The 26,095-nt window shown below is 34.3% G+C and overlaps 1 protein-coding gene across 1 annotated transcript in view; it reads right to left on the reverse strand.

The window, feature by feature from the left end:
- EPHA5 (EPH receptor A5) overlaps positions 1 to 26,095 on the reverse strand; it is a 332,484-nt gene that overhangs the window by 291,952 nt on the left and 14,437 nt on the right. Inside the window, exon 2 of the mRNA XM_022561692.3 lies at positions 11,254 to 11,318. Coding sequence (XP_022417400.1) covers positions 11,254 to 11,318 — 65 coding nt within the window. The remainder of the gene's footprint in view (positions 1 to 11,253; positions 11,319 to 26,095) is intronic.

Here is a 26,095-nt window from a genome sequence, read left to right on the forward strand (position 1 = left end):
GAGCTTATAGGATACTGTTAGTCTTCTTACTCATAATAACTAGATGTATACCAAAATACGCAAAGAAGCATGGAGGCACATGGATATTTGTCTTACAGAACAGAATGATGATAATCAAAAGATGTAGAGTCACTGATTACAATGAAGTCTAAAATATAAGAATAGTGGGACATATAATAGTAAGATTTTAAATAAGTCAAATAGACCAATTAAATATGATTATCAAATAGAATTTAAATAAATCAAAGAGACCACTCAAATAAAATTATTGAATGCTGGGTAAAATTCATACGCACTGTAGAAATCAGGCTTTAGAAACATGATGGAAATTATGTGCTGAAACAACTAATTTCACTGCAAATTTCTGGAATAAACATTTCACATTAGTAATTATTTTTATAACTAAATAAATTTTATATGAGAAAACAACTTTATACTTAGGGAAATGCTTCCTTATCAGAATTCCCAAGAGACACTAACTGAGATGACACCAACTTTTTTTTTTTTTTTTAAGCTGCTCTCCTTATAGCAGAGATGGTCACCAACAGCTAGAGCTACACTTACACTGTATGATTTTACCCTCCTTCCTCAATCCGACTGGGTGTATTTGAATAAGTGATGGTCAGCAGAACCAAGTGGAAATCTTTCTATGTGGAATTTGGAACATCTCCAGTCAGCCTGAGCTGGTCTTTTAAATACAGGCAATCAAATCTGGAACTGAGTGAAAGCCATGTGAAACTGAAGCAAAGAAATCTGGTTTGCTGAGAAAATAACAAAGAAATGACTAGTCAAAGGTAGGAACCAGAGAGAGGTGAACATCAGATCATGAAAGGTTGTCCAATCCCTTGGTTTCATTTTTTTCAAGAACTCAATTGATATTGGGTTCTGTGAGTTAAACAGGCATCGTGCTAAACATTGCATCATTACCTCATTCTAATAGGCATAAGAACATTGTGCAGTAGGTAGTATTATACATAATTTATAAATGAGGAAATGGAGACACAGAGTGATTAACTTGTTACACATTAGGTAGTAAGGTGTGGAGTTAGATTCTGAATCTAGATTAGCTGATTTCAAAGTCTCCATGTTTTTTTTTTTGTGTGTGTGTGTGTGTTTTTTTTGCGGTACATGGGCCTCTCACTGTTGTGGCTTCTCCCGTTGAGGAGCACAGGCTCCGGACGTGCAGGCTCAGTGGCCATGGCTCATGGGCCCAGCCGCTCCGCGGCATGTGGGATCTTCCCGGACCGGGGCACAAACCCATGTCCTCTATATCGGCAGGCGGACTCTCAACCACTGTGCCACCAGGGGAGCCCTCAAAGTCTCCATGTTAACCATAATGTCTTTATGGAGGCAAATATGTATACAAATTAGTAATTTGGATTGAACTCAATAGAGAGCGGGGCCCAGAGTTGTGTATATGTTTGTGCAGACTGTATGTTTCACAACTCTAGGAGACATTATTCAAACTTATCTGATTACCTGAGGAGAGGAAGTGAGTCCTGTATATCAATGTAATCTCACTATTTGGCACATAATAGTCTTTTGGTAAACTTAATTGTATAATAAAAATAAAGTATTCTTGGTTCAAGCTTACATGACACCAAATAAATAAGAACCCCTAAATCCAAACTTTGGTGTATCTTTTTACTATTCTATTTTAGCCAAAAATGTATAGCCTTTTGCATCTAAACAACCACCACTTCCGACAGATTCAGATGCCTAGTTATGTATCAATCAGTGGCAGATGCGATTAGTGTGAATTTATATTTGAGGCATAGAGCAACGTGCTAGAGATAACAACATAAAGGTCTTTACACTGGAGAAGCTTACAGTAGTCATACACAAACACTGGTAACACTATAAATATCTAATTTTTAGTGTGTTCAATACACAGGAAGTGCTGGATTTTGATTCAGCCTAGGAAGTGGTCACCCTTCCAGGCGGTAATGGAAAAAATGATTAGTATTAAGATGGGTTATATGGAGGGTGGAAGGTGGAGTATTTCAAGCAATCCGTGCAAAACATTAGAGGTAGAAATTTATATGAATCTTTTGGGGAGTTACAAAGAGAGAAGTCAGTTCATTTGGGGGGAAGCGTGTTGGTATATAAGATCACAAAGATACCAGCCCCAGGCTCCAGAGGACAGAGATTCCAGGCTGAGCAGTATGGACCATCATTTTCTGCATTAGTGCAAACAGTGAGTGGCATAAAAGAAAAATAAAAGAGTGAGAGAGAGAGGGAGAGAGAACAAGGCAATGAATAGCAAAAGCCTCAAAAAACTTCAAACGCCAGAGGAGTCTTGAGCATTCTCTCTCCCTGTGCTGCCTTTAATGGAAATAATCAACAGGAATGCTGGATGATTACAGTATATATTTTCTCTGTGGGAGAGGGAGATTATCTACTCAGAACCATAAAGCATTTTGCTTGCAAAATTAATTCAAATTGACTTGCATGGGAGCAGTCATATGAATTGAAAACAGCTGAAAAATGGTTAAAAAAAATCATGATAAACAGCAATCAAACCACTAGGAAAATACCTGGTGTTTGGCCCCTGGGGACCTCCGCAAAGCTGTTTTATTTAACATCTTCATTAATGAATGGGAAGATGAAAGCAAAAAAAAAAATCATTATAGTCACATATGGAAACTGGAGTAAATATCAATGAGAGCAGAGAATTTTTTTTTCAGAAGAAGGAGGATTTTAGGTCCAGATTTTACATGGAGTAAATCATTTCACAGAGAACCTCTAGATAGAGACCCAGAAATCTCCATATACGTAATGGGGGAAAGGAAAACATGAGTACCCAATATGAAACAGGTGGGAATAATATTGGGAAATGGCTGTTTGAAGTAAGTGGGTGCACAGGTGTCTGACATCACAGGTAAGGTGACAGTAACATATATAACCCTTTAGAAATAACCTGAAACTCTGCTCACATGTATGCTCCTGGCTTCTTATACAGACCAAGAGAGAATGTCATCTAAAAGGAGCGGATCAGGAGAATTAAGTGTTTGGATAGAAAGCTAGTCTAGGTGATGAGTATGGATAACATAGCTGTACACACTGTGATCTGGAGAAAAAATAGATAGGGGTTGGGATGGAGAGAAAAAGGATTTCACAGCATAATCTGCTAATGGAAGAACAGTTAATCTTTGAACCATACTTTCCTGAGGAAATTAAGACTTAAACTGCAGTTTGAAGGATGAGGTCTTTAGCTAGCCTATTGCAGTTAGGGTAAGAAGAAGGATTAACAAGAGGATATCATGAATAGAGGTCATTTTCCAGTTTATGTTTGTGAGTTTCCCTATAATGCAGGAGTGTTTTGAGAGACTGTAAAGAAGAAAATATAGGCACTGTTTTATAGTGACTTTAAATATATAAACAGAGTGACACCTAGTAAACAAATAGTGTATGCATGTCTCAATCCTACCTTGAATGAATACACTGTGACTGTTGCTAATACTTTCAATATATAGCAAAGGCAAAATACAACATTTGTCTCATGGCAAAGCAGAACTGCACATTTTAAAAAACTTTCTTCATAATTGCTTAGTTTCTATGTGGGAAATCTAAATGTGAAACTGTGCTTCATCTAAACTTCAGTGTATGCTAAGTGACTGTCTTGAATTCCTTAAATTATTTATATTATTTACCTTAAATTATTTATATTAATTACCTTACGGGTTGGGTGTGCTTTCTGTTTTTCTAAAAAATAATGGATACAAAGCTACTTTGGAATAGGATTGTTCTTCATTATACTGGCATTTGCATTATATAGTATAATATCCATTCCCTTTAGAATTCTCTTCTATCACTGTCCAAATAAAGAGCTTTTCTATATCCACTAACGTGCTCTTTTTTCCCCTTCAGCATAACTTTAATCTTTATTAGCCTCTCCATGCTCAGTGTGGGCCTCAGTGCTTGTCATTATCTTTCCTCTCCTTTGGTAGAAAGCAAAGCCAAAACAAGGTTCTGGCAAAACACCGTGATCATAACCATAATACATGAGATTAGCAGTGTTCAAATATTTCTCCTCATTCTTTGCCTTTAAGTTTGGGGAGGAGGAATCACACACAAAACCCTCACATACACTTTTACCAAAATCTGAGTATCAGAATAGATAATCCAGTTTAAGTTTCTCTTGATTCAAGAGAATCCACATAAAACGCTAATGATGGATTCACAGTCCATTCTGAGTGATCTAAACTTGAGTTATTTTCAACTTCAAAAGTAAACACAGGTTCTCTGTCTCGAAGAAATCAGAAAATAGAACAAACTGACACTAAAACAAGAAAAGCCATAAACTCCTGTTTTGAAGTGACTTTATGTAGGACTATTGCTTGCTCTTTCTCCCCTAGGCAGAGAGCAGGTTACTCTGTCTCCATTTTAGTACAAATATGATTTAAGTCAATATTCTGAAATCTCTCTCAAATGAATAAGTTATTTTGAATGATCCTAATACCCCCTAAGATCAGCATAAGAAAAGACTGCAAAAATAATGTTTATCTTCTTTGAATGGAATAGGAAAAGAGAGCAAAAAATAAAAGCAGAATTTGCAATACGATTCAGAGGTGACAGCCAGGGGAATGTGGTGGCTTGCCCACTGTGTGAACAGGAAGTACAAAGGACTCAGTGGGGAAAAGGCTTTCTGCCAAAGCAAAGAAGGCAGGTCTATCTTGTGATCTTTTGTAACAACAACATATGGAAAAAGAGCAATAGTGAAATTTCTAAGACGTTAAGAGCATAATCTGCTCTAAATAAACACGATAGCCATTCATTTTATTCTTATAAGAATGTTTTGAAAACCCTTGCTCAAAATTTCCATGAAACAATGCTATTAACATGAATGATTAGACTATATAAATTAATCAACATTAAATGTTCCAGAAGGTGAATGAAATAATGCTACTGTAATGAGAAGGAAGCAAAGTACATCTTCAGGGTGTGTACAGATAGGACAGGGAATGTTCTGTATGATACTGCAATGGTAAACACATGTTATTATGTATTTGTTAAAACCCAGAGAATGTACAAGAGAAAGAGTGAACTTTAATATAAACCTGGAATTTACCTAATAATAATGTATCAACATTGCCTGGTCTATTGTAACAAATGTACCACACTAATGCAACATGCTAATAGTGAAAAAAGGGTAAGGAGGAATATTGAAGTTGTGTATAAGAACTCTGCATACCTTCTGCTCACTTTTATGCAAACCCAAAACTTCTCTAAAAAAATTAAGTATATTAATTTTTAAAAATAAGGCAATGGTTAAAAAAGTAACAAGTATTTTAAGACAAAATCTTATGTAAATATAAAAAAAGACAATAGAGTCAATCATGAAATAAATTAATTCTCAACGCCTCTTTATTATTCCTTATTCACAATTACGAATTACAATTACTGTTAGAATTATGTCCTAATGGGTTGAGGCTGAAAAAGTTTGAGAACCTCAGTGTAAAATACGAACAAAAGGTGCTCTGGAGGAAAAAAATATTTACTCAAATAGGCAGTGAAATTTAGAATTGAGGGTAACTATGCACATTTTACATCAATTAAGCCAGAAGTCAGTCTGTGTTTTGCTTGTTTTTATTTCTGTCTACAATTAAAGACCAGTTCTGGGAGAAAAAAAAAAAAAATTGACAAACCTTCCCCTTAATTTTATTCAAAGTGAAATTAGAGTACTGAGTCCCACATTTGGGAGTTGAGGCATTAAAACTCTTTAAGAGTTTACTTACTTCATTTGAACAGTCAAATGCCAAAGAGATAGTTGAGTGATTGTTGCTTTTAACTACAAAACTGTTGCTTTCTGGTTGTGTTTGAAAACAGCAATACAAAAGTAGCTTTTTAACCAACCATCATCTTTTCTACTTCTTTAGTGGTTGAGTGATGATGTGGTGCATTCAAATACATTATCTTATTTTATCCTAAAACAACACTGCAAGATAGATGATATAATAGCCACCCATCCTTGCTTAACAGACAGGAAAGCAGAGATTCACACAGGTCCCAAAAATAATAGAGTGAATTACAGATATAGCTGGGAGTCAAGTTAATTCATCCTTTTCATTATCTATCTACCTTTTATATAATCATTTAATTATATATATATTTGTTATATACACAATATAACAATGCAACTTATATATTTGAGCACCTATGTGCTATACATTTTTCCAAAAATGTATTATGATCTAGCAATTAATAGCACGTGACCCACTCCACCTCATTTAAAACTTTCTTTGAGGTGAATTTTCTCTTCAGCATGAATTCCTCTCTTACATGAACTAGAAGTCTGAGAACCATCCAGAACCTATGTCTCTGGAGACCTAACTATTTGTAGGAGTTCACCTCTGGTTTAAAATAATCAGTATCCTGGAAGACCTGGGTTTAAAATGGCCTCAGTCTCTTACCAACTGCATAACCTTGGGAAAATCACTTACCCTTACTGAGACTCATTTTCTTCATCTACAAAAAAATACTAAATATCTCTTTTTACATTGTCATTGTCAGTACTAAATGAATTTATGTACTAAATGAAAGAGTATTTTTTTTCATGGCAAGACAATGAGAAACAATGATATGACAGCACATGTGCCAAATGCAATACACGTGTTGCTCCCAGTTATGTCACAAGCTACTTTAATGACCTTGAGAGAATACTGTCACCTCTCTGACACTTTCATACAAGTATAGAAAGAAAATAATAGAATGCATTTCATTTATCACATTGCTCTAACACTCTGGTAACTCATTCTCAAAATAACAACACTGCCCCAAGCTCCAGGGTATCAGGGACTTTTGCTTGTTTTCTTCACTTACTATCTTCACTACCGTAACCCTGGTTATAGTAGGCACTGACTCTTCTTCACTACTATAACTAACTACCAAAACTAGGCACAAACTAAGTAAGGCACACTCTTAGAAGAGTTCAAGCCACAAACTAAGTGTCCAATATATACCTGTTGAATGAACAAATGCAGCAAATTTGCATGAAAGCAAACTTTGCTGTAACATAGTACTCATAGATATGTACAGAAAAAAAAAAAAGGAAGGAGGCTTCAAGTTATTACCATGAGGCAGAAGACACTCACACATACACCCACTGTCTACCTCATACATTGTAGCTACAAAGCACATGCTGAAGCCCAAATTCAAATGATGTGCCGTAACTGAGGTGAAGTACTCAAACAAAAACTAGGAAGAAACAGTCTCAGCATGTAACACAAGAGAAGTTTTTTAAAGTCCCTCCTAAAACAGAAGAAAAAACCGATGCTTGTGCAGTATTAAAAAATGACTCTATGATAATGCCAACATTGCAGACCAGCAACTTAAATGACCGAAGAGCAGCAGGTAGAAATTGAGTCAAATAGGAGAATTTGTTTACTCTCTTCCAATTGCAGCCTTTACTCAGCTTTGGGCTGTTGAGGTCATAGAAAGCTGCTAGCTCTGGCTTTCTGAAACTTCCAACTAAACAGAGAAGCTGGAAATTCAGACTTTATATGAAATCTCCCAATCTTTAAATGCTAACAATGAATTCATACAGATATAGTCAAAAAACTAACAAAGAAACACAAAAACATGATTGACTGATGGATCTTTTAATATGAAGAGAACAGAAATGCAGCAGAAGATCAAAGAAAGGATGTTTACTGGGTGCCAACACTGTGCCCATTTCTACCCTCAGTCCCACTTATTTAATCTTCATGCAAAACTACATCTCAGTAATGTATGTCCCATTTCATAAATTAACAAACAGTTATCCTTCTAATAAATATTTATTGAAGTTCTATTATACGCCAGGAACTGAGCCTAGTTTTAGAAACACTGTACAGTGGTAAATATGAGATTGCCATAAGACATCTAAAAGCTTAAAAGCAAAGAAAAAGTATGACAGGTGCAATGATTGTTTCTAAGAGGTGTATGGAATGTGTGCCTGACTACAAGGGATGAATAGGGTTTCTCCTAAGTTACTTGCCCAATTCTTAGGCCTAGATTTAGGGTACTATTTTTATCGGTCTAAGAAATAAAATAATAAAACATTCATTCTTAAGGCCTGAGGTTCAGGAAATGTTCTGAAAAAAAGAATATTCTTCTTTACTTAATACAGTAAAGGCTTTCAGACTGGGGGGGCTCTAAGTCAGACAAGTCAAGACAGCCTTACAAGAGCATTCTTTCATGGAGTTATCAGGTTATATATGACAATCCTCTGAGATCAAGTCTTTAAAGAGTCTCCTACCTGACTCTGCCCACCCTAGTGCCTGCCAGACTGCTGTTTTTCACCCTGACAACAGATTTTTGGTTTTGTCCAAGGTTACACTAAAGAGCTAGAGTGGCAGAAAAGGACACAGGGCACCTTGAAATGCCACAAACTTGTTGTTCTAACAAGATTTAGTCCTTTTTCTTGACTAAATATTCCCTGGATTGCTCCAAGATTTTGGTTAATTTCCAGAGTTCTGAAAAGTTGATTCTTATAATATTTTCCACTTTTCTCATGGCTTTCATGGAAGAGAAAATTTTCAGATGCCCTTATTCTAAAATTTTTGCTGATATCACACCAATGATCTACATTTCACTTAGAGTTAGATTTCTTATCTAATCCTAAATGACTCAGCCTAATAACAATATATAAAAAGTATATATATACTTTCTTCATTTTGCATTTGGGTGACATAACATCAATATAACACCTGAATTCCACATGCATTCCTCATACTCGGATAAGTGCACATTCACTAAGTTTCTCTAGTTTAACTTCTTTTTCTTCAGTATTAACATCAGGCATTAGCTATGTCAAAAGAAACATCACTCAAAAAATTACAAGAGTTTTGAAAAAATACTCATTTAAAAATCTGAACAAAATTAACACTATACTAACAATTATATAGAAAGTAAAAGAAAGGAGGAAGTTGTTAGAATGACTGGAAATAGCCCATTTTTGATAAAAAGATTATGTTTTTATAAAGGAGTCAATTGTGCTTTACGCAGAAATCACATACAGAATTGAGTAATTTCCCTAAAAATGTCTAGTTACAAGAACAACTACAACTTCAGATTTACCCTCAAAGTTACACTCTGTCAAACCTTGTCTGAATAACTTCTGAATGGAAAAAGGAGGAACACAAAACTAAACTCAGAGAGATTCAAAGAGAATATGACATATTTTCTCACTTTTAAAAAATTAATTTCAACCCAATATGTCAGCCATCTTCTCAGGAAGGGCAATTTAAGATATTTATGAAATAAGTCATTTTTGATATGTGAAAAAATGCAGAGTACAAAATATATTTACAGGTTCTCATAGATGGATGTTAGCCAGCCATCTTCCTGTATAGGGGTGGTGAAAGATGAAAGAAAGACAGTAACTCAGAGGTGGTGACTGAGGGGAAGGATAAAGAAAGAATGGAGAAAGGAAGAGCATAAGAAAGATAAAAGACAGATTAAGAGAATATATATACCTTCATGTTGGCACTGGCTATATCTGAGTAAGACAATTTGTTTTTCATTTGACTTATCTTCATGTTTTAATATCTTAACAATCTACTTGTATTACTTTATTTATATTATACCTCTAAATGTAACCATAATATTTACAACCAAAAAGAAATACCAACTTAATGAAAAAAGAGAAAGCACACTGAGATGAGGATATTAACATATAAATTATTATGCATTAGAACAATTAATACTACTTGTCTTATTTCCACAGAAAGAATGTTCTAAGTAAAGGACCAATTAAAACATCTGTTATACTCATCAATTAAAAAAAAAATTTAAGTTTTTGTTATTTGGGTTGTTATAACCAGATTTGGTATAATATTAAATTACTTAATTAAATTGAAATTAACCTTCAAAGTCATATGAAGTATTACTAGTGTGCATAATCTTCTAATTAATTGCATATATACACTGTATAATAAAGTTTTAAGCATTCAAATTGTTTAACAATACTTTTCCTTTAAATGGAGGATTGAAAATATTATTTGTTTTTGTCACAAGGTGATTTATTTTTACTTTTCTTTTTTATATATTTTATTTTTTATTATAAAAATCCATGTGTGTTTTATTTTATTTTTTATTTTTATTTTATATTGGAGTATAGTTGATTAACAATGTTGTGTTAGTTTCAGGTGTACAGCAAAGTGATTCAATTATACATATACATGTAACTATTCTTTTTAAAATTCTTTTCCCATTTAGGTTATTATAGACTATTGAGCAGAGTTGGTTCAATAATGATGTTGGGTAGTTTTAGCTTGAAAATTAAAAAAATATTTAAATATTAAAGTCATTATATAATAAAAATATTCTATCAAAGTCTAGATTGTTTTCAATATAATAGTCATGCAATACAGTTAATGTTTTCTATGTAATACAATGATTTTATGTCACAATATTTTACTTATGTTTTCATTTTCCATCTGATAATATGGATGTGTTTTTAATTAAGTACGAGATAATGGAATACTTTTTATATAATCTATGTATTAAGATTCTTAGTACTATAAATATATTAATAGGCATATTGTTAAAAAATGGCTTACCTAATTTTCATCCCAAAGAAGTTATTTTTAATGTACACCATAAAATAATTTAGTAATAAAAAAACAATGGTTGATTATAAAAATCTTCCAATGGAGCATCTTTTCTGAAAGTTCTCAATAGAGAAAAATTCAAGAATTAAAAGAAAACCTTTGAATGATGAATAATCTGATAATCTGAGACATTTTTAATTTCAATGGAATTTAAAGGAATTTCTTATAATATTTTAATTCCCTAATGTAGTAAATTAAACACATAATAAGTTGGTTCCAGTGTTTGATTGAACACTGTCATTGACACATGAACTTTTATTTCCTATTCAATATAAACAAGATAAGGGCAAATTAGCAGCAAATCTTTGCTTTTTTCTTAGCTCTTCTTCTTTTTTCTTTTTTTAAAGATAAACCAATTCTAAAAATGTGTTGGTTGCTTCAATCTGAAACTCTCCTGAATGCTGAAGAAACTTCACATTTCTTTACAGAGAAATATTCAGAGAGGAAAATAATATATTTGTTTTTCAGTCATAAAAATCTCTTCCCAATTTGCTTGCTTTTCCCAGTCAAACCTAATTTGAAGTCTCCTCACTCCCCTTCACACACACCCCTCTTTTCTTAACATCAAATATGTCCAGAGAATTTACAACTATATGATATTTAAGATGATGTCTATTCAAGTAGTTTAAGTTGTAGGGAAAATTTTATAAAGGCTTACCCCATTTTTTGGAAAAGCAATCCATCCCAAGTCCCCCATGACAGTCCGTGAATCCAACAAATTCACTAAAAGAGAAAGAAAACAAAACTGAGTCAAATATACAAAAATATATCACTATTTTCATAGTGTTATTAAAAGCACATATTACATCCATAACTGAAAGTAAATTGAACATTCATTATGATGAATACAAGAGTTATAATTTGAAGAAAACATTATTAAGATGCAAGAGAATAAGTGATTTTGAATAATTATTTGGAGAAAAATAACAGCAAAAGTATATAAACAAGTTATTACCCTAAGTGCTTTTTTTTTGGTCAAACAGGAATAAAGGAAAAGAATTAATAAGAAAAAGAAAAAAAGGAAAGGTCCACAGAAAACCATGAGGACCATGTCTATTTTTTAAAGATGCTGGTTCTTGGGATTAAGCTGCAGCTGTAAAGTTGGTGCTAAATATACTCTATTTTCTTCTGGAAAGCTGTTATAAAGGCAATGAACAAATAATTTACATTAAACAACAATAAACTATTCCCAAGTTTGTAAGATTTTTTGTGATATTAACCAAAATCCATAATCCAAATTGCAAATTTAATTAAGAAATAAATCTATACACTCTTAACCAAGCCTAGGAAATGCAGCAGCTCTGAAGGTTGTTGCAATAGCTAAGTGCTCATTGCGTTCCCAAAGATACTTTCTATTTATATATAACTATAGTCCAAAATGTGTTTTTTACAAAACTGTTAGCTACATTTTGAAAGGCAGAACTCAATTAGGGCTGGGTATCCTAACATATTAGTAACTCCCAAGATGGAAGTCCGAACATCATCATTGCAAAAGGAAGCAATGGAAGAGTATGCACATGCCCATGCACCAACATTCGCACACTCACAAACTTGCACATACTCACACACAGATACATAGACACTCAGGGAGTTTATATTTCAACAGGTTCACCTACTGTCCCTCTGAAATTAAAGTAGTTTAAAAGTGTGCTAGGCAGAGAGGCTGCCTAAAATCACACTAAGTTCACAGAAACCCCCAAACACACCACTGGACGTGGTCCTGCCCACCAGAAAGACAAAATCCAGCCTCATCCACCAGAACACAGGCACCAGTCCCCTCCACCAGGAAGCCTACACAACCCACTGAACCAACATTACCCAATGGGGGCAGACAAAAAAAACAACAACCTGCAACAAAAACCTGGAGCCTGCAAAAAGGAGACCCCAAACACAGTAAGTTAAGCAAAATAAGACAGAGAAATATGCAGCAGATGAAGGAGCAAGGTAAAAACCCACCAGACCAAACAAATGAAGAGGAAATAGGCAGTCTACCTGAAAAAGAATTCAGAGTAATGATAGTAAAGATGATCCAAAATCTTGGACATAGAATGGAGAAAATATAAGAAATGTTTAACAAGGACCTAGAAGAACTAAAGACCAAACAAATAATGATAAACAACACAATAAATGAAACTAAAAATTCTCTAGAAAGAATCAATGGCAGAATAACTGAAGCAGAACAACAGATAAGTGACCAAGAAAATAAAATAATGGAAATAACTACCAGAGGGCAGAATAAAGAAAAAAGAATGAAAATAATTGAGGACAGTCTCAGAGAACTCAGCGACAATATTAAATGCACCAACATTTGAATTAAAATGGTCCCAGAGGAAGAAGAGAAAGAGAAAGGGACTGAAAAATATTTGAAAAGATTATATTAGAGAAATATTTGAAGAGATTATTTGAAGAGAAAACGTCCCTGATAGGGGAAAGGAAATAGTCAGTCAAGTCCAGGAAGTGCAGAGAGTCCCATACAGGAGAAATCCAAGGAGAAACATACCAAGACACATATTAATCAAACTATCAAAAATTACATACAAAGAAGAAATATTAAAAGCAACAAGGGAAAAGCAAGAAATAACATATAAGGGAATCCCCATAAGGTTAACAACTTATCTTTCAGAAGAAACTCTGCAAGCCAGAAGGGAGTGGCAGGACACATTTAAAGTGATGAAAGGGAAAAACCTACAATCAAGATTACTCTATCCAGCAAGGATCTCTTTCAGATTTGCCGGAGAAGTTAAAAATTTTACAGACAAGCAAAAGTTAAGAGAATTCAGCACCACCAAACCAGCTTTACAGCAAATACTAAAGGAACTTCTCTACGCAGGAAACACAAGACAAGGAAAAGACCTACAATAACAAACACAAAACAATTAAGAAAATGGTAATAGGAACATATATATCAATAATTACCTTAAATGTAAATGGATTAAATGCTCCAACCAAAAGACACAGACTGGCTGAATGGATACAAAAACACGACCTGTATATATGCTGTCTACATGAGACCCACTTCAGACCTAGGGACACAAACAGACTGAAAGTGGGGGGATAAAAAAAGTATTCCAGGCAAATGGAAATCAAAAGAAAGCTGGAGTAGCAATTCTCATAACAGGCAAAATAGACTTTAAAATAAACACAATTACAAGAGACAAAGAAGGGCACTATATAATGATCAAGGGATCAATCTAAGAAGAAAATATAACAATTGTAAATATTTATGCACCCAACATAAGAGCACCTCAATACATAAGGCAAATGCTAACAGCCATAAAAGGGGAAATCGACAGTGACACAGTCATAGTAGGGGACTTCAACACCACAGTTTCACCAATGGACAGATCAACCAAAATGAAAATAAATAAGGAAACACAATATTTAAATGATACATTAAACAAGATGGACTTAGTTGATATTTATAGGACATTCCATCCAAAAACAAAAGAATACACTTTCTTCTCAAGTGCTCATGGAACATCCTCCAGGATAGATCATATCTTGGGTCACAAATCAAGCCTTAGTAAATTTAAGAAAATTAAAATCATATCAAGTATCTTTTCCGACCACAATGCTATGAGACTAGATACCAATTACAGGAAAAAATGTGTAAAAATACAAACACATGGAGGCTAAACAATACGCTACTAAGTAACCAAAAGATCACTCAAGGAATCAAAGAGGAACTCAAAACATACCTAGAAACAAATGACAATGAAAACAAAATGGCCCAAAAAAGCAGTTGTAAGAGGGAAGTTTACAGCAATACAATCCTACCTCAAGAAACAAGAAAAATCTCAAATAAACAACCTAACCTTATACCTAAAGAAATTAGAGAAAGAAGAAGAAGAAAAAAAAAACCAAAATTAGCAGAAGGAAAGAAATCATAAAGAATAGATCAGAAAAAAATGAAAAAGAATGGAGGAAACAATAGCAAAGATCAATAAAACTAAAAGCTGGTTCTTTGAGAAGATAAACAAAATTGATAAACCATTAGCCAGACTCACCCAGAAAAAAAAGGAGAAGACTCAAATCAACAGAATTAGAAATGAAAAAGAAGTAACAACTGACACTGCAGAAATACAAAGGATCATGAGACATTACTATAAGCAACTATATGCCAATAAAGTGGAAAACCTGGAAGAAATGGACAAATTCTTAGAAAAGCACAACCTTCTGAGACTGAACCAGGAAGAAATAGTAAATATGAAGAGACCAATCACAAGCACTGAAATTGAAACTGTGATTAGAAATCTTCCAACGAAAAAAGCCCAGGACCAGATGGCTTCACAGGCGAATTCTATCAAACATTTAGAGAAGAGCTAACACCTATCACATGGCCATCATCAAAAATATCTACAAATTATAAATGCTGGAGAGGGTGTGGAGAAAAGGGAACCCTATTGCATTCTTGGTGGGAGTGTAAATCGATATAGTCACTATGGTGAACAGTATGGAGGTTCCTTAAAAAATGAAAAATAGAACTATCATATGACCCAGCAATCCCACTACTGGGCATAAACCCTGAGAAAACCATAATTCAAAAGGGTCATGTACCACAATGTTCATTGCAGCTCTATTTACAATAGCCAGGACATGGAAGCAACCTAAGTGTCCATCAACAGATGAATGGATAAAGAAGATGTGGCACATATATACAATGGAATATTACTCAGACATAAAAAGAAACAAAATTGAGTTATTTGTAGTGAGGTGGATGGACCTAGAGTCTGTTATACAGAGTGAAGTAAGTCAGAAAGAGAAAAACAAATACTCAATGCTAACACATATATATGGAATCAAAAAAAAATGGTTATGAAGAACCTAGGGGCAGGACGGGAATAAAGACGCAGATGTAGAGAATGGACTTGAGGACACGGGGAGGGGGAAGGTAAGCTGGAACGAAGTGAGAGAGTGACATGGACATATATACGCTACCAAACGTAAAATCAATAGCTAGTGGGAAGCAGCTGCATAGCACAGGGAGATCAGCTCAGTGTTTTGTGTCCACCTAGAGGGGTGGGATAGGGAGGGTGGGAGGGAGATGCAAGAGGGAGGGGATATGGGGATATATGTATACATAGAGCTGATTCATTCTGTTATAAAGCAGAAACTAACACACCATTGTAAAGCAATTATACTCCAATAAAGATGTTAAAAAAAAAAGGTGCTATGTAGTCAAAATGCTTTAGACCTAGATCATAGACCATTATCTTTCAAATATATTATGCCTAAACCAAATGATCTACCTGGTGTGCTGTGCCGCTGAACCACTTTGAATGATGATGGTATTTGGACCCAAAAGGGAAACGACTGGGTTAACCCTCGTCAGAGGTACTGAAGCTTTCTCAAACTACATTCAAGAGTCAGTATCTTGAAATGCCCGCAATTCTAAAAAGATGGTTGGATCTGCAAGTGTAAGCCTAGGGTACTAATGGTTTAACATTAGATAGGCTGAGAAATGTGTAAAACTTCTACAAGAGACCGTACTCTGAAATTATTTTGATCAAGGAAATCAGGATCACAACTGAAATAGAAATTTTTGGCATGCTATGGAAATTATGTGCATTTTACCCTTATTATCCATCATTTTATTTCGTATCATATATGCAAACATACATATCTTACACACTAAGGTAACAGTCTGTATTAAAACTATTAATATGAAAATAAATCAAAAACTTTAAAATCTTAGAAAACACAGATATATACTCAGTACTGTAACCTACCCTTAAACTTGTCTATTTTCCTCATTAAGTTCTGAGCTCTTTAACTATAAAAATGTATGCCTACAGAATGTTTGTATCAACTTTAGCCTACATACAGCGTGTTGGCTTTAGGGAATAAAACAATAAATATGTGGAATTATTATTTTTTAAAGGAAACTGACCTAACTCAAAAACTATTGTTTTAAAACAGCAAAAACCAAAAACAAACAGACCAAAACTATTTCACTACCCACTAACCTTGCAAATCCTCGAGTCAGTCCACTAAATTTAATTTTTCAGGTAGATCCGTACTCTTTTCTTTTTACGCTACTGTTGGCTCTTCTGGTTTCTATGGGAATAAGGCTACATTAAACTTAAATGTCCTTGTCCTCATTTTAGTTTTTCTGGGGCACTAGGTCTGTGTCTAGACATGACTAAATATCAGGGAAGTGCAGAACATAAATCCTTCTGTTTATTCATCTTTATGATTCATTTTACTCACCTTTGATATTGAGCAGCGGCATATCTGTGTGGACTAGATAAAGTAGAGCAAATGAGCAAACTAAAGGTCTTCTGCTACGATGGCAGTCAAATTGAACTTAATCCTGTGGTGGCAAAGTGATGTGCATAGGAATTCTAGGAATTCATAACTAGCCTGCCATGAGAAACACAGCATTCCTTGTAGACTTCTTAATAATATGTGCATCTTTAAATATTCATTATTATCAACAGAATTCCAGATGTCTTTCTAAAATTTAATTGCCCTCATTTGAATTAACTTTAATTAAAATTACTATTTTTACTCTTCTTGGCTTAGAAAATGTGTAAGTGTGAAAGTAAATGAAAATACTAGCTTCACTATTTTTACAATTTATTGGGAGTTTCCCATACTGGAATACATTACTGAACACATGGAAATAACTACAATAGGAATGTGTATCATCTTTCTTTTGATGATCTTGTCAAAAGGTTTTCTTCAGGTAAACAGATTAGGAGTTTTATAGGAAATACATGCATGTCACTTTTCCATACTGCCTAAAATTGCTTTCCTCCTAGAAGATGGTTTCATAACATTCACAGTACAAAGCAGATATTTACATATACCATTACTGAATTGGAAATTGAGGAAAAAAAGAGAAAAATTAGGTGTTTTAGGTAATTACCTGCAGATTACTACTTTATAATTTTGTTCATGTAATGCAGAGTAAATTGGGATTTGATGCCTCAGGAAAAATAACTATCTAAAATTATATCTACATAAAATTAGATATACAGATAGGTACAGATAAGAGTAAGAGGGCTTTCTTATACCTCCAAGTCTTGCACATGCTGCTTTAGCTATCTCAAATACCCTTCTCCCTTTGTGAACTGCTAAGTCTTCATTTGTACTTCAAAACATATTTCAGAAACTGTTTTCCCCAGGAAACGATCTCTGATTCTCCTTTTCCTAAGTGTGGGTAAGGTAGTATTACTGAATATTTTATTAACACCCAATTCTTATATCCAAAACATGGAATACATAGAATTTTATTGTTCCCCTAAAAGAACACTATGTTTGACTCATGCCTATGAACCTAGCCTGCATTCAGAACAGCTGAATAGCTGTTTGTCTTATGAATGAATCATTTGGTCAGTAGACAGATCAGGAGAGTGTGGCTGAATCAACACACACCAGTAGTTCTCAACATGGGCATCTGATAATGTCTGGAGACATTTTTGATCGTCAAAACTGGGAAGTAGGGGAGTATCTGCTACTGGCATCTCATGGGAAGAAGCCAGGCATGCAACTGACTAAACATCCTTCAGTGAATAGCAAAACTTCTTCCACCCCACAGGAAAGAATTATGTGGCTCAAATTTCACCAGTGCCAAATCTCAGAAACCCTGGTATACACCTATGATGCTTCCAGAAAATCTCTACTTCCACAATTCCTTGAACAATGCATCAGCAGCGTGATCATCATTAATAGAAGTTAACACATTTGGAAGCATTCCTTATGAATGAAAATACTACTCCTATTTAAGGAAATGAAAGTAACAAAACTTGACATCTTATTTAGAGAAAACAGAGTATTCTGAATACCCAACGCCTATACATTATTTTTAGTAACCAAAGTAACTATTATTATAAGTGTAGTCATTCATGCTCTAATAATTTCTCAACATTCATTATGGCATGCATGAAAAAGCTTTATGCCCCTGATATTATCAATGCTTCCATTCCCCCCATTACTTAAGCTACTAACATAAAAACCAGTTTAGACATAGCATATATATAAATGTGAATTTTCAGAATTTCCTTTTCTAATTTCATTACTGAATTTATTAAAAGGCGGTTTGGCAGTAATGCAGCACAGTCACTAAGTATCTTCTGTGCTACAATTACAGTAATTAAATTGTTCTGAACAGTATATATGCTTGTTGTAAATTGCAATGAATACACAATGAGTATTGATCTTCATTGTACAACTTAATTAAAACTTGTCCGGGAGAAGCCACTAATGAATATAATTAGAGGAAATGTTTGATACCACAGTTACTCTGAAAGACATTAATTAGATATCAGAAATTTTATGGAAAATGTTTTTATTCTATTATTTATATTTTAAAATAAAGCCATACCATTAAACTGAGAGACAGCCTTCAAGGTCATTTTCCCTCAGCCACTCTATAATTACAATGATGATGGGCATATTGGTTGGTAATCTAATCATTAATTTAGAAGACTGATTCTCCAGGAGAAATCACTCTGTAGAGGTCAATGAGTATTTAGTCTATTGCAAATTCCTAAAGTTAACATAGGAAAAACAATGACTCACAAATACAGGAACTTTTTAATAAGTAAAAATCAGTTAACTGCCTAACCAAATAACAATTATAATAGAAACTATTTCAAACTAATCTTGTCTTAATTTTATTACTACATACTAATAAATTTAATGCTTTCTTGAACAGAGAAAAGCTTTTAAAAATTTTACTTTCAGAAAAGCCAGAGAGTTGCTAACTCATTCTTTTTGCTGGGATTCAAGAAGGACAAAGGGAGGGCAGAATGAGTAAAATGGAATATGCACAAAAAGTTTCGTAAGCCTTCAACTTCAAACATTCTAAAAATTAAAGAGTAATTGGAGTTAATTATTCAAATATGCTCTTTAACTTTCAAAGTTATATCCCTCTGTGTATCCCTCTGACTCCATTGCTTCCTCCATAACATCTTGCTAATATTAGGCAAAAAAATGTTATTGGATTTTCCAGGAAAATGATGCATTGGTATGAATGTGTTTTGAGACTTTGAAGAGTCAAAAGACAGCTGAAGGCGCATGGTTCCACCACCATCAGTGGGTAATGCCTTGAAAGAATGTGTGATCCTTGATGACATGAAGGTAAAGGAGACCCAAAAGGCATATTTGTAATTTTACATTGTTTCTGTTTTTCCCATGATCTTCACATTAACACACCAACACAATTATAATGGTAGTCAGACCTCCATCACAGTGTGAAGAGAGAATACTTTGGATTAGTAGCAGATAAGATGGCATTCTCTCTCTCTAAAGGCATTGAACCAAAGTCCCATTGAACACAGTCGAGTTTTGATGTTTGCTTGCTTATTGATTTCCATTTAACAATACCAGAAAAGCTACTGGATTCAATTACAGCACACGTTTAACTAATCTGTGGGACTAAACCCCAGATATACAGCTGTCCAGCCTCTCTCCATAGTCTCATTCAGCACAGATGTGATTTCTTGCTTCTGGGCTAAATTTTATAATGAGACAACTGCTTCAGGGAACAAAGAACAGTTGGCAACAGGAGTGCAGAGAAAGAAGACATGTGTTTCCCATTGGAAAACTAAATTTGTAAATTTGGTAAGAATTATGTTTTAGGTTTAGGGGTGTTACATAGATTTCTGTCGTCTTTGCTTGAAAGCAAGAATCTATAACCAACTGTATTTCGAAAATGAATGAGGGAGTATTCATTTCTTTTGTAATTCTGAGAAACATAACTGTACAACCTTTTTTTAGAAAAAAAAAGGAAGAATATTAGGAAAGAAACTTATTCAGTGTTTACTATGTGTCAGGTAATCTACCAGGCAATTTATATATATTCTTTAATTTAACGATCCCAGCAAACCTAGAGGATCAACACAACACTGACAGTTTGCAGTATCATTCAGAGCCCCAGCAGGGAAATCAAGGAAGGAAAAGAACATGAGGCAATACCTGAAGCCTTCATGACAGACCACAAGCCTTGCTTATGGTTTTTCCCATAACCAAGTCCCGCACTTAAGAGCCTAGACATCATCAAATACCTTGATTACAGCAACCTATCTCCCCAGGGCATCCAAAGGCCAAGAAGTAAACCCTAATCATGAATGAATCTACTTTATTTGTACATGAACCATGGCTGTCAAACACTGCCTGTGGAAAATCTCACCAATCTAAAAGATTGGTTATAAAAATTGTGATAATCATGTAGCTCTGAGTTCCTAATTTTCCTTACGTTTTGGTAGCATATGATCATGACCCCCATGGACACTCTCTCTCATCTTTCATCTTCAGTGACAATGCATTTCTGTGGTTTTCTTTAACCTCTCTGGCTATGTGTTTCCATTATAAGCTACTCTTCCTCTACCAACCCTTCAAACCTTGGCTTTGATCAATACTCTATTTTTGTAGACTGTCTTCACTTATCACTCTATACCAATGATTCTTGACTAGGACTTAAAATGGGAATAAGAAAAAAGAATCTTTGGAAAGAACAAATGTCTTAGCACCAGTCCATTCATACTGAATCAGACTATTTAGGATGGGGAATGGCTAGGATATTTAACTTTTGTTTCTTAGTTGACTGGTTTTAGAGGTGATATTAGCAAATACCCCTTATGAAAGAACCTCTGTAGAGGAGCTCATGAACTTCCAAGTCTTCAGTTGTAATGTAAATATTAATAACCCCCCAAATCCATATATTTTGTCCATCTCTCTCTCTTGAAATTCCAATCAACTTATAAAACTGTCTGCTATTTACTAACACATTCATGACTTGCAGTCATTTCAAATTCAACCTGTAGCAAAGTGAACAAAGTATCTTCCTTGTACAAAAAAAGCCTCCTCCTATGTTCCCTATCTCAGTGAATGCAATGTCATAGAACCAGTTGTTCCATCCAGAAGTCTGTGAATCACCTTTGTCTTCCTTCACATTTACCCCCTACATTGAATCAGTAACCAAATCCCACCAGTTCTAACTCTATTCTGTATATAACTCTCTGAACTGCCTTCTCTGTTTCATTCCACAGCAGAACCAGTCCAGTCAAATCTGTGCCATAATTTTTAACTTGAAAAATCTCCTAACTGGTTTCTCAGTAGAGAGGCATGATCCCTGAAAATGTCTACAACACACTGCATCCAGAAAGACCTTTCTAAGCCAACAATGTGGTCACGTCACCTCCCTACTTCAAACCTTGTAGTTGTGTCTTGTTTTTAATATAAGTTCTTCCAGAAAAATTGGTCTCTATTTTCTTCTCCAGTTTCATTCAGGCTTTTCCCTCCTTCTTCCACAATTTAGCAATGCTGAACTTATCTCAGTTCCAATTATGTGGTCTTAACTATTGTTTCAGTTCTGTCCAATGAGCTGTGAAGGTGATCTGCAAAGGAAAGGAGTTTTTATGAAGAAAACAGTAGAAAAGGAAACTCCTGGATGCCTTGAAAGTTGCTGGGTATGAGCATATTTCCTGGAACTGATGCAGCCATCTTGAGCAAACAAGGAGAATCAGCAGGAGAGCAAAGCTTATAGATTAGGGTTGGCAGAGTGAAGGGATGAGAAGTATCTGATTCAAAATTGTATCACAGAGTTGCTAATCCACCTAAATTTGAAACTTGCCTCTCTTAGGACTTCCTGTTATATGGGAAATAATCAGATTTGTTGCTTAATCTAGTGGGAAGTGATTTGCTATTTGCAGAGGAAGACATCCTAACAAATACAACTGCTAAGTGGCAGAACTTGAAGGCAGACTTTAGTCTCTCTTATGCCAGAAGTCTGTTCTTCTTCTATCATGTCTCGATACTTCCCATTTAAAGATATTTGACTTAAAGAATTCCAATGACATTTCAAATTGAGTTACTTACACCATCATATTCGTTATCTTTGAAGTGATAAGTGATATCAAAGATAGATGATTTTTGTTGTCTCTTTCAATCTTATTACTCTCATTGTTGACTATGAGCAATAACCACTGCCTTTAATTGTTTGTTTCAAAATACATTCACCTATGCTCATTTTGTTCTTTTTGTCTCTTTTTTTCCATTTTGTTACAAAATATTTTTCATCATCATAAACAAAGAAGTTTTAGCCACTGCTCTTTGAAAAGTAAGCAGTAGCGTAGTCATACTATGAAGCATACAACTCTGAAGGAAGCAAAAATCAATCAGAAATGTATGCTAAAGATTTTGAATTGTTAATATACTCTAAAATTGTAAACTCATGGAGGTGGCAAAGAGGGATTGAGAATTCGTATCCACTGGTTAGTCTATACAGAGTGTTTAGGCAAAGGTAACTCTGAAATCTACTGAGCGAAATTATGACTAATGAGCAGTCTGCTCCTCACAGGACACACTGCATGAAAAGAGCAAAAACATGGTTTTCATGGCTACCTTGTCAGGTGTGGTAACCAAACTTGTCTAGTTTTACATATTGTTTTTATTCTAAAAAGAAAAGTCAAAATTAGATGACATAATGGGCTTGAAAATTGTCATATTACAGAATATGCTCACTCAATTCCTGTTCACCACTCTACAATGTACGTAGATAGTATATGAAGCTCTTCCTTGCAAAACAGTGCAAATCCTCAACATTTGAAATAAATGTGCACATTCACAATTCACTTTGAGAATAGTTCACTGCACAGAGAATATTCATCAGTCCTATGCTTCTGGTTTGCTACTGTGTGAGCTTGTGGGAGTGATTTTATTTTGAGGTCCTCTATTCTCATATTTGTAATATCAGCGATTAAGACTAATAAAATTATGTGTATCTGTAGTTAATACACATTATATCACTTAATCCTAACAATGATCCTGTGGTATGTTATTTTCCCCACATTACAGATAAGGAAATTGAGGTTGAGAAAAGCTAAACAGGCAGTGGTCTAAGGTCATGGAGCTGATAAGCACAAAACCAGAATCTAAATCCAAGTCTATCTAACTCCAAAGCTCTTTCTCTTGCTCCTATATCACACTTGCCCCAATATCAGACTTACTGAATCCAAAGGTTCCCTCCTTTGAAACTCTTAATTTCTACATATCAAGGAGTTTTACTAAATCAATGAATTTTGAATAACATGTTACAGAAGCCAGCATCTCCCATAATGATCTAGTAGTACTCTATATAAAATGGAAATCCTCAGATCTATTAATCTAAACAGAGCAGATACTAGTTTTTCCTGGAGAAATCAAAATTTAGTATCAAATTTCCAACAGTAAGTTACAAGATCTCAGAAAGCAAAAGGGTAACTCTTATTTTTTTATTTTATTATTCATTATGCTTTAATAAGCATGCTAACTGGGGCAAAACAGGGTATAAGTTTGTAAAATATACTTTGTCCTTAAATGTCAAAAAGCACATCAAAATAGAAATGGGAAATGTATGCAAAGTTGATTCTTCATTTGGCATGAATCCTTACCCCAGTCCCTAATTACCCCTAATGTGTGACTGAAATATACCAAACTGCAAAACAACCTATATAATAACTAGCTTTCCAGCCTTCAGCGTAGGATAAAATGATGATTAGATCTGAACATGCACTAAAACAGAAAGAAACTTGCACAATTTCACAGTCTGTATTTTAAGGTGATGGCACTTCCAAAACAGCACAAACAACTGTGTGGCCCAGTAGCCCTTATTGTGACATGAGAAGTGACCCAAATTTATGCTAGCAACTTCAGTCATTATCCCATTATCCCTTATTGTGACATGAGAAGTGACCCAAATTTCTGCTAGCAACTTCACTCATTATCCCATGTCAGTCTTGTGGCTTAATTAAAACTGAATTCTGATGTAAACCCTACAGAATGGCTTTGTTATCCAAAATGGAAAAAAATATATATATATTACAAGAAATCCTTGGATAACAATTTGTCATCAAAAGCTAGTCAAAATATAAAGCAATATTGACAGAAGTATAAATAAATATTGTGCCCAATAATTTTAGGTGACTGAACATAAACATTTTAGTACCCAGCTCTAATTATCCATTTCAAAATAGCTAGCAAGATTCACGACAGCAGCAAAGTAATTATTAAGTCATTTTTTAGAAATACAATAAATTATGTATCTTTATAAGGTATAAGATTGATGATCTAGTAGCAATCATTTTTGCCTAGTTAACCTGGTACCTAAAATATATTTTTGGTCAAAATATAACCCCACTAGTTGGCTGCTTCTCCTTTTACAATGTGTATAAAGGAAAAGAAAATAAAAGAAAATAAAGTAAAATAAAACAAGATAAAATAAAAGTATTTTCTCTTTTCAGTGGTATTGTATCACTTCAGTGATATTGTATTGTATTTTATGCCCATTAATTACTAACATCCTTTCTCCTTCCTTCATATCAGAATCTCACTTGTGTTTAGAGGGGCAATGTGCCCAGCACCAGACAATGGTTCATAACTGGCCTTACCAAATAATGATCATTATGTTTCTATAATCTTAGCCTCCACTGAACTGGGGGCCCTTGTTACATAAGTCTGAAATCTCCTTGTCAGCTTCTGGGAAAGTTTTGCTGTCCTAGCTGAAGGAATAGTGCAGCTGACATGATTCTTGGCTCTTCTCTTTCCCTTTTTCTTGTTCTGAACTGGATGTGATGCTTGGAGATGCATCAGTCTTCTTGCAACCATGAGGCAATAGGCTTGAAAGTAAGGCCAAAAAAGTCACAGTGATTCCTATCCTGACATCATTAAGCCACTGAACCCAAACCACCAGACATCTACCCTGAAACTTCTTTCTCAAACATTTTTTTAACCCCTCTACATTGTAAGTCACTGTTGGATAGTTTTTCTATTACCTTCAACCTAATAAATTACATGTAATACAAATAGTATGTAAAAAGGAGAAAGTCTAGCTCACTGCTTTAACTTCTATTACAGTTCTATGGACACTTGCAGTGAATGAGCGTTCATTCTTTCAACAAATGTTTATTAAGCATCTACTTAAGTACCAAGAATTGTTCTAGGCCTTGGGGATGCATCAGTGCATAAAATAGGAAGTATCCTGCTGATTGTTCCACCTTCCAATTGCTTAGCTCTAAGAGTAGACACTTGCTTGAATTTGCATTACCTGTGAAATAATCCTTCTGTGTCCCCCAAGTCAGACTCTCTTAGGGTATAATTATCTGAATTAACATTTGACACTCAGGGATATATGGGAACACATTCAAAATGAAGATAAAATTATGTAGGAATATAAAGGGGAAATATTAATCAAAGCATACACTTTGAGGATCAGTTCTGAAATCAATGGCTCTATCATTGACTACATATCAAACCATAATTAGAATAATTTTGGATTTTGACATTTGTTTTTACAATTCTCTAACATTTTGTATGTCCTTATTGTACACAGTGTTATCTGATAATATACATTACCTTTAGCCTTAGCACATTTTCATATTGTCCTTGAGATTAATAATAGAAAACATTTATATAGTTTTATATATATATACATACATATATATATATATATATATATATATGTATCTGTACTTTTAGAATATATATTCTAAAAGTACAGATTCCCAGGTTCTAAA

This window comes from Delphinapterus leucas, chromosome 5, assembly GCF_059928025.1.
Source record: "Delphinapterus leucas isolate spDelLeu-1000000601 "Yukka" chromosome 5, BTC_Dleu_Yukka2, whole genome shotgun sequence".
NCBI lineage: Eukaryota > Metazoa > Chordata > Mammalia > Artiodactyla > Monodontidae > Delphinapterus > Delphinapterus leucas.